General features: G+C 59.4%; 1 protein-coding gene across 1 annotated transcript; it reads right to left on the bottom strand.

Annotated features, from left to right (window-relative positions):
• Positions 1-296: 296 nt before the first annotated feature.
• Positions 297-9,590, bottom strand: LOC123323812 (calpain-8-like; the record flags this gene model as incomplete). The annotated part of the gene is made up of 5 exons (XM_044912313.1): positions 297-405; positions 1,232-1,400; positions 2,097-2,230; positions 2,925-3,043; positions 9,521-9,590. Coding segments are annotated over 5 exons (601 nt in total), but the record flags the coding sequence as incomplete, so codon positions are not given.
• Positions 9,591-9,824: the final 234 nt, after the last annotated feature.

Below are 9,824 nucleotides of genomic sequence, written 5' to 3'. Positions count from 1 at the left end.
CTGTGCACACACACTTCTTAGACCGCCTATGGAATCTAACGGATCATCTCTGCAACTTTCTCCAAAACCGTCCTCCCGCCTCCAGCCACATCTCATCTGCCTGTCGCTATAGCCCATGGAGCTGTCGCTCACACCGGCCACGTGATCTGTCCCTGAGTGGGGAAGAGTCCGAAGGGCCCGTGAGCAAGAGTGGCCCATGCACGGGTAGCATCCGGGCAGCCAGAGAGGGACCTCAGTGGGGGGAGGCTCTCCCTGGCGACCTGGACACGTGCAGCATCACCACCTGCTCCCCTCACCTCCCCAGCCAGCTTTTACCTCTTGGGCCCCAGTGACAGAGTAGGCGTGGCTCTTCACCAGCTTCTGGCAGGTGGTCACCTCTGCTCCTGCTTCAGCTGCACTGGAGACCTGATTGGGAAGGAAGTCCACGGATGGTGGCCGACCTTGACCCTGATCCTGACCCTGACCCAATCAGGGCCGGCGCCAGGCGGCGCTGGGATGCACCTGCGGTGGTGACCTCGGGGAGCAGGCGGTGACCTCTGAGCAGGCCTGCAGCTCCAGGCCGGCGCCATGTGGCTCCGGGGACCGGAGCACGGCTTACAGGCTTTAAATGCCACCAGAAACTGGGAGGTCACCTGCTCTTCCCCAGTGACCCCATGCCGCCTGAAGAAGACCAATTACCCAGGACGCCGGCTCTGGGCCAGTCTGCTGCTCCAGTGTCTCCCCCCTTCCTCTTCCACAGGCCCCCTCTCTGGGCCCCGTATCGTCTCCCCATCAAACACACACTTGGGCTGAGATTTGGCAGAGACGTGCGGTTCACGTGTCCGAGGTCACCAGGTCAGGGACAGACAGGGGCAGGGACAACAGACCAGCTCCAGTGTCCACGTGCCCCAGGGCCCAGACAGCCAGCCCCCCAGGCAGCGCACACACCCTCATTCCAGACCCACTCCCCTTCTCCTCAGGGATCTCAAAGTCCATCAAGTATGCCCCTCGTGTATCTGTTTCCTAAAGCCCCATGAAAGGGGGGGCAGTGAAGGTAGGACGTGGGATCCAGGGATCAGGGCTCCGTTCTCAGGGCCATTCCCTAGTACTACAGACCGGGGCTCCCACGGTGCACCCCAGTTCCTAGCCACTAATAAGGTCTGGGACCAGTACATCCCCAGACTTGCCCGTTCAGCCCCGGACGCTGCTCTGGCCCCTTCCGCCCCACTCAGAGGGGAGCAGAGAGACTCACATCAATGGAGCAGGCCAGCAGGGACCCCGCACGGAGGGCCTTCCGGATGATCTGAAACAGGTGGGCTGGGGGATTCTTCAGATCATAAAACTCAGAGATGCCACCGGTGAGATCCTCAAATCCCTCCACCGTGGACCCTCCAGTGAGAGCCTCATAGGAACCGTTGAGCCTGTGGGGAAAGAAAGAAAAGGTGCATCATCCACAAGTGAGGGGCCCGCGTGGACTGGCGCTAGGATGCAGAGTGGACCGGAAGACAATTTTGTGTTGGGTCAGCAGGGAGCCCCGGCCGCGGTTTGCAGGAACGAATCTCAGGCCACCTCCCACCAAGCCACACCACCACCACCCCCCGCCCCCCGCCTTTTAAGAAGCAAAGTGCAGGTTTCCCAGCACCAACCCTGGGTTCCTGGGTTCCTGGGGGTTGGGAGCCTGGGCAGGGGTTGGGGGAGAGAGCCCCAGGGGCTTGCTCTGGGAAGAGGGCTGGAAAGGAATGGGGTTGCAGGACAGGGTAAGTGACATGCATCAGGAGAACCCACAAAGAAGGTTCCCACATGGAACGCCAGCAGGAAGGGGGGTGAGGACTGGCATCAAAGTGCACCTGTCCCTTCCTCTTCATCATTCTTTAATAAATTCACCTTGACCTAGGAACTGACCTTGGAGTTTGAAGGAGAAGGTGGAGGCACCAAGACTCTGCAGATCTTGCCCCCCCCCCAATCCACACCCTCATGGGGGCAGCGCTGAGCCGAGAGCTCCTGGCCCCAGCGTCCAGGTGCTGGGGAGGACTTGGCACGGCACCCCGAGTTCGGGGCGGGGTGGGTGCAGTCCTCCAGAGACACGGGGGTCTCCCAGCCCCAAACTGCGTACTCACTTGGCATAGGCCTTCTCCAGCAGCGCTCCCCAGAACTCGCTGCCCATCTCCGAGTGCAGGAAGAGTAGCTCCCCATCCTTGGTGGGCAGCCTGTCGTCCACGACCACCTCCACCCACTCGCCGTACTGCCAGAACTGCGGGGCAGGGGACATGGGGCAGAGGCCCCTCAGACAGCACCCTGTGCCGAGGGACGAGCTCCGAGCCCCCCGAGAGCAGGCTCTGCGTCTTCCGTTCACGCTCACAGGAGAGGCCAGAGAACACAGGACACGTGGCGTCCGGCGTGTCAGTGAGGAGCAGACGCGCCCGCGTGGGTCCCATGCCTCGGGACCTCGGAACCTCGGGACCCCTTTCCTCGTCAAGGCCGCAGGGCCGGGGAGGGCAGGGTGCGTGGGAGCGGCAGTTCTCAGACCAGGGGAGCGTCCGGCTCCCCTGCAGGGACCGCTGGACGAGGGCTGCTGGGTCTCTGGTTCGGGGATGTGGGGTGGGACCCAAGGGCATGGGAAGAACCCCCGAACGACACATTCTGAACAGCGAGGGCTGGCTGATAAGTAGAGCACAGTCCTGAAACGTGTGTCCTCTTCCTTATGATTTCTTACCGACATTTTCTTTTCTCTGACTTACTCTATGCTAAGAACACAGTATATAATACACTTGATATACGAAACGTGTGTGGGTCGACTGTATTCTCGGGAAGGCTTCAGGTCAACTGCTGGCCATCAGGGGTGAAGATTTGGGGGAGTCCAAAATGACACACAGATTTTTGACTGCATCCCGAACCCCATGTAGCCGCAGGGTCACCCGTGGTGTCCAGGGCCATAAGCACAGTACCTGAAAACGGAAGATCCCCGCATAGTTCTGCTGGAAATCCTGGCCCCCCGGGACCACGCGGCGAAACAGCTCTCCATTCAGGGTCAGAGAGGCCAGGGCGGCCAGCAGCCAGCAGTCACCTGCACCGGGTCACAGGGACACACTGGTCAGGCGGGCGCACGTCCCTGCCCTGTCTGACCTCAGCGTCCTGCTCAGCCCAGCCTGTGTCACCCCTGCCCTCCTGCATCAGATGCACCGCATCCTCCCGTGTCTGAAGGTCACGGCGTCTCCCGCTGCTTCACTCCAAGTCCTGTCCTCCGGACGGGAAGTTCCCTGCTCCCCCCTTCGTCCCCGGACACTGACCGTTTCACCTCTAACCACCGATGGCTGGGGTGGAGGATGCAAGGACAGAGGACGATACAGATCCCACCCACGTGTCCAGCTTTCCTCCGTTGCGCCCACCAAGAACCTGCCCTCCAGGAAAACTCAGATGCACCTGCCCTGGCCTTTCCCGCTGGGCGGGGCTGCTTTGTTCCCTCCCCTGACAAGTCTTCATGGCCCTGCCACCTGTGGCCTCTCCCCTCCCCTTCTCTCCGGCCACGAGTCACTCTGTTTCTGTTTCCTGAAGACCGAATCTAAGCTCTGTGCGCCAATCACAAGCCACCTCGGGTCACAGCACCTGCTTGCACATCAGCTACTCGGTGGAGCTGCAGCGACCCCACCTCCCTCCCGGGGCCCCGTGACCTCCCATGGTTCCAGTGCCCTCCCGGAGCCCCAGCGCCCTCCCAGAGCCCCCCAGCACCCTCCCCGGGGGCCCAGCACCCTCCCGGAGCCCCCCAGCACCCTCCCCAGGGGCCCAGCGCCCTCCTGGGGCCCCAGAAACCTCCCAGGATTCCAGCGCCCTCCCGGAGCACTCCAGTGATCTCCCAGGGCTCCAGCGCCCTCCGGGGCCCCCCAGCGCCCTCCCAGGGCCCCAGTGACTTCCTGGGGCACTCCAGTGACCTCCTGGGGTTCCAGTGCCCTCCCTGGGCCCCAATGCCCTCCTCAGGGTTCCAGCGCCCTCCCAGGACCCCAGCGACCTCCTGAGGCCCCAGTGACCTCCCAGGGTTCCAGTGCCCTCCCAGGGACCCCCAGCACCTTCCCTGGGGCCCTCCAGCCAGCCGGGTTGTGGATTCCTGGCATCCCCAGCAGGTGGCTGACACACAGTAGGGGCCCAATAAACACTTGATGAACAGCAAGTGTCTGAATGACTCGATGGATTACAGTTTGTTCTTAGGCAAGCCTCCAGTGACCCCTGCCTGTTTGCTCCTGAGTCTCCCTGGTCTGTGGGGACAGGGGGCCCAAGAAGACATGCACTAGGCCTGACGGTTCCCACCCCCGCCAGCATCTGGGGATGGGGGAGATGATGAGGGAGGCTCCCAGCACAGGTCCCAGGGGAGCTGACAGGGTGACCGCCCCGCAGCCCCCCATGACACACGCGTCCTCGTGGCCCCTCCAACATTCGTGCTCCTGGCTCAGTGCCTCCATCAGCCCACCTAGAACCCTCCTCACACATTACAATTCAAGGCACGGAAACTACGCAACCCTCAGTTGCTGACATCAAACGGGGCTGCCCAGCTGGAGGAGCTTAATTTTCTTTTCATCCGCCTCACTCGTGACATCTCGCAGGTCCTCCTGGCACCCGCGGCAAGTGCAGGGCTCCGAGCAGGGGCAGCGGCTACGCAGGGGTTTGGATTCCTGCCAGGGGCTGTGTCAGGTGTGTGAGGATTATCGGGACAGGAATACATCCAAGTCAGCAGTGCCCCTTCAAAGAGTCCTCTTGGGAGGATGGACATCTATTCTGCTCAGAACATTTCAGGAACTTGTCTGGGGACCTGCCTGGAAGCCTGTGGCACGTTCGCTGGGTTCTTCTCCGTTGGGACGCGGCTTTGACCTTAGACCATAGTTTTCATTTCCAGAAGCAGCCAAGAATAAGGTGGGTGGAAAACCTGGGGAAAATTTTGATGGACAAGTCCCTCCTTGCGGCCACCTTCCAGCAAGATCTGGCCATGGGTTAGAGTTTGGACTAACCACGGAGCTAGAATGGGGGGGTCCTGGGTCACTGACCTCAGGGGAAGTCGGGGAACCACCTGAGCTTTGTTTTTTCTACTCCTTACTCAGGTTATACATACAATGGGTTTAATAGTTATTAAAACAAAAAAGTGATTTTTTTTTTTTTTTTTTTTTTTTAAGATTTTATTTATTTATTTGAGAGAGAGAGAATGAGAGACAGAGAGCACGAGAGGGAAGAGGGTCAGAGGGAGAAGCAGACCCCCCGCCGAGCAGGGAGCCCGATGCGGGACTCGATCCCAGGACTCCAGGATCATGACCTGAGCCGAAGGCAGTCGCTTAACCAACTGAGCCACCCAGGCGCCCAAAAAGTGATTTTTTAATTCCACTTAAATAATGATCCCCTAGAGCCCTCCACCCCCTCCACCCATAAGCCTCGGGGCTTCCAGTAAACAGACCCCAACCCTAACAATGAGGGACTCTGGTTTTAAGTCCACCAAGAGACAGTCATCCTGAGTCAGGCTTTGTTAGAATAGAAAGGGCTAAATCAGAAATTCCCTTTAGGTCTGAACACCTAATGTTATTATAAACCATAGGTAGCAAGAGCTCAGGCTCCAGCTTATGGGCACTTCCCAAACAGCAAGGAGAAGTAGAGTTGCCCCTGGGCCACCGGCAGAAAGACAGGGGAGGGGAGCAGGGACAGAGAAGAGGTCAGGTGCTGGGACTTCTGCAGTAGTCCCTTCATGAGGCTGATGAGTGGCAGGAGCAGGAAGAACAGTAAAGCCGCAGATAGGGTGAAGATGAAGCCAAAGCAGAGGGCATTCTCGGGGACCCCAGGAGCAGGATGACTGGCAGCAGCAAAGAGGGTGGCACCACAGGGCCTGGAGGCAGAGAGGAGGGGAGATGGCAGCCTCCCGGGACAGGGAGAACCGGGCAGGTCCATCCCACCCTGAGCTGTGGTGGCTTCAGGGTAGGACCTGGGAGCCCCCCGGGGGGGAGAATGGGCCTGACCCTGCACAGTCGCACCCCCCTGGGGGCCAGCCAGGACCCCGGGGACAGCTCCGGCACCAGCACCAGCCAGCCCGGGACGCTGTGATTTATAATAACAAATGCAGGCTGGGTCTTAGACCTGTTTCTGGGCTCAGAGCTCCTGAAACCCTAGGTTGCTTTCTACGCAGTGGGAGAAAGCACAGTTATTTTGTTATGTTAACGAGGTGGCTTTGGAAAGCCCCTAGGTGACCCAACTGGTTGCCAGGGGAACCAACCCCAGGATGAGTGAGCTGGAGCTTTCAGAGCCACCCCCACCCCCTGACCCGGGAGCCCATCACCAGAACCAGTGATTTCGTCTATCAGGCCTCTGTCATGAAGCCTCCATAAATACCCAGAGGCTTCCAGCCTGGTGCACATGTGCAGATTTGGGGAGATCAGCGCCCCGAAGGGAGCATGGAAGCCCCTTCCCCAGACCTCACCCCATGCCTCTCCTCCATCTGGCAGTTTCTGAGCTGTATCTCTTATAGGAACCCATGCTCTGAGCTCTGGGGGCCCTCCGTCTACAGCTGATGGGTCAGAAACCCAGGTGACAATGGGAACAGGAGCCTGAGGTCTGAGGTGTGGGAGGACAGTCTCGTGGGGCTGAGCCCCTAGCCTGTGGGGCTCTCACCCTGTCTGGGCAGACAGTGCTTCAGAACTGAGTGGGATCCAGGACACCCTCTGGGGTCACCCAGGGGTTTTCTGGCCTTCCTCACATCTGGGGGCCGTCGTGGGGAGGCTGGAGATGGGCCGGCCTTAAAGAAGCAAGAAACCACCCAAAAAAGGCGATTGGATGAGGAACGTTTATCCAAAAGAGATGGGAACCTTTCGGAGACAGGTGGAAACACCTGTGATCGGCTGGCTTGCGTTTCCCTCCCCCTCGCAGTCAGCGGGAGTCGGGAGGCAGGCAGAGAACAAACCAGGGGAGCAAGCAAGGCTGTGCCAAATGACCTCACGTCTGACCCTGATGTAGATGCTGGCCTGCTCACATGGGCTTGTTTGTAAAAATCCACCTTCGGCATTTGATGGCAGAGGAGGCCTCCTCTGCCGGCTCAGGGTTCACAAGCAGGTGCCGTTCAGCTCTGACATCACACCAAGCCATCCCAGGGGCCTCCCCCCCTACTCCCCACCCCCACAGCGCGCCTTCCAGCCTCCCGGTTCATCCTGCCTCTGGCCGTGGTTAAAACACACGCACTTGTGGGTCCTCTGGCTTTGTCGACACCCCCAGCTAGCTGGCTACGCTGAGGAGGCGGGCGTTGGGCCACAGACGTCTCACAGACCCCGGCCTGCAGTGCCAAGTGTAGGAAACCTCGTCCGTATGAAAGTGTCGGAGGGATTGGGAAACTCGTATCTTGACGACTAGTGAGAAGATCTTAAGGCTTAGCCGTTGTGCAATCAATTGCGCCAAGCAGGAGAGAAAACAGCCGGTAAGACCAGAACCAGATTTGGACCTAGAGCTTCTTACTGCCTTAGCCCTCGGGCCCCTGGGACGTGAGTGGGTCCAGCTACAACAGGATCTCTCAAATCTGCTGATGCTCGAGCCGCATGATGCTGGGCTGTCCCAAGCGTTGTGGGATGTTCAGCAGCACCCCCGGCCTCCGCCCGCTCCATGCCAGGGTAACCTCCTGACCTCCTACAGGCCCTCGAGCCCCGTAGTTATACCACTCTTCCTTCCCTCCAAACCATGCTAGCGCCAGCCCTCACCCCTGCCGGCACCCCTGCAGAGGCAGAGCTAGACATTTCTGACCCTGGAGACAGCAGCTGGCCTGGGTTCCCAGGGCCCTGCACCACAGCCGCGGCCTCCCCGGTGGCCAGCCTCCATCCCTCGGACACCCCTCTGCCCTCTGCCCAGGCTCCACCCGCGAAACACAGAGACACGTCTTTGTTAAGAGGAATAAGAACAAACAGGTGCCCAGCAGCGTCCACAGTCTGCTACCTCCAATGCAAGAAAGCATCGAAAAAAACAAGAATTTGGATTTGCTTGAATTTGCTGGAAGAACAGAAAACGGTCACAGGGCAGCGAGCACGGGAGGAGAGAGGCGGGAAGCAGACTCATCACGGCACAACTTCCGAGTGTTTTAACCCGTGTATTCAAAATAGTAATAAAATAACTGTAAGCAAGAGTAATAAAAATGTTTTAAACCCAGAGTAGACCCCACTGGGTGGTGTCAGACTCTAAAGTTCTGAACACATGTTGTTGGCGGTGCGCCCGCTCCCCAAGCGGCACCTGGCACCGCTCTCTGATGGGGAGCCTCCGCCCACCGCGTGGGGCGGCCCAGCTGGCTCTCGGCTGCTTTGACTCGGCCCCCCCGCACCCAGGGGCAGCCACCTTTCCACCTGCTGAGCCTCGCTCCAGGCCCTCAGCCCCCTTCTGCTCCGTTCACGCAAAGCCACCGCGCACTGGGCGCACCTCGGGGCACCTGCTGGCGGCCCCACTTCCTTCCCACGAGCTGGATTTAGAGAGCGGTTGGGTCCATTTGTGCCCAGCAGGCTGCACGCACTCGCCACGGCAACGCCCAGGCCTCCTCCGGAAGCCCACTTCTCTACTTGCTCAAAACTATTCAAGGGAACCTCTACTCAAGCCGACAATTAAAAGGCACTTACTAAATAGCTTTTCTGAAGTTAAAACGTCTGTAACGAGAAGCTGCTAAAGGCGTACATTCAGAGCTCTGTTTCCAGAGACACATGCTAATTAGGTTAAACACTGAGCTCCAAGTAAAAAGGCAGAAGGAGAAGGGGCAGGACACTGCCCCCACTCCCCCCACCCTGAGCCACCGCACAAACGGCTCGAATGGCACAAGGGCTTGGGGCACAGAGGCCGCGGCTCTGGGCAGTGGGTGCACGCCCGTGAGGGACGCCTGGACCATTCCTGCGGCTCTGCACTCCCGCTCCACGAGCTCTGGCTGAGGGCGTGTGGGCTAGTTACACTCCTTAAGGCCAGGACGTGGGAAGCATTTGAAATTAAATGCCCGTGAATTTCAGATTCATAAAGGGTTCCAGCAGACTGAAGAGAAGGAAAAGGAAGGAGGGCACCTTCCTGAAAGGAAAGGGGTTTCGGGTCTGTGTGGATGCGGATCTTCTGTTTGCTTTGCTGATCTTCACAGGTAAGACTGTTTCCCAGGTACCTGCGTCTCCAAGTCCGGTTTTGCCGCCGTCCCCGGAGGGGGTGCCCGGCTCTGAAAGAGAGCTCGGCTGGAAGATGGGATTCTTGTTTTCTCACTCATTTTAAAGCATCTGCTGGGACAGCCCACAGTCATGTGGACATGGCCACTCCATCCGGCGAACTGTGCCCACTTACAGGCAACGACTGTCAAAGCACCACACAGCCCGCTGTCCACGTGTGCCTACAATCCTGGCCCATTACTCCTGTGTGGAAGGGGTTTGGTGGCCTGCAGAGATCTCCCCAGAGGAGCCACAGTTCTAGCATCACAGACCCATGCGAGGAGCACAGACCCACACAAAACACCGCAGATGTGATGTCAAGTCCCTTTACTCGTTACACACATAGCCGCCCTCGCCCCAAATAGTCGGTTACTCACCTAGACTCCCCTGACAGATGTCTGTGCGTGTGGCTCCGCCCACGATAAACTGGGGGCTGGGACACAATTCCTGAAAGCAAGTAGGACAAAGCATGAGTCACAAGATGGCCAGCGCTGGTGGTAGCCAGGGTCAGGGAGCTCCAGGGTCAGAGCAGAGCCGGGAGGAGGCCAGGCCACCTACTGCACGCCCCTCGCACTGCTGCTGAGGACTCTGCAGCCCAGCGAAGGAGGACGCGGCGGGGTGTGCAGGGCAGGGGTGCAGGGCGGGGGTGCAGGGCGGGGGTGCAGGGCAGGGGTGCAGGGC

Source organism: Neomonachus schauinslandi, unplaced genomic scaffold, assembly GCF_002201575.2.
Source record: "Neomonachus schauinslandi unplaced genomic scaffold, ASM220157v2 HiC_scaffold_1138, whole genome shotgun sequence".
Taxonomy (NCBI): Eukaryota; Metazoa; Chordata; class Mammalia; order Carnivora; family Phocidae; genus Neomonachus; species Neomonachus schauinslandi.
Note: the sequence above shows the minus strand (reverse complement) of the source record. Positions and strands in the feature narration are given on the sequence as shown.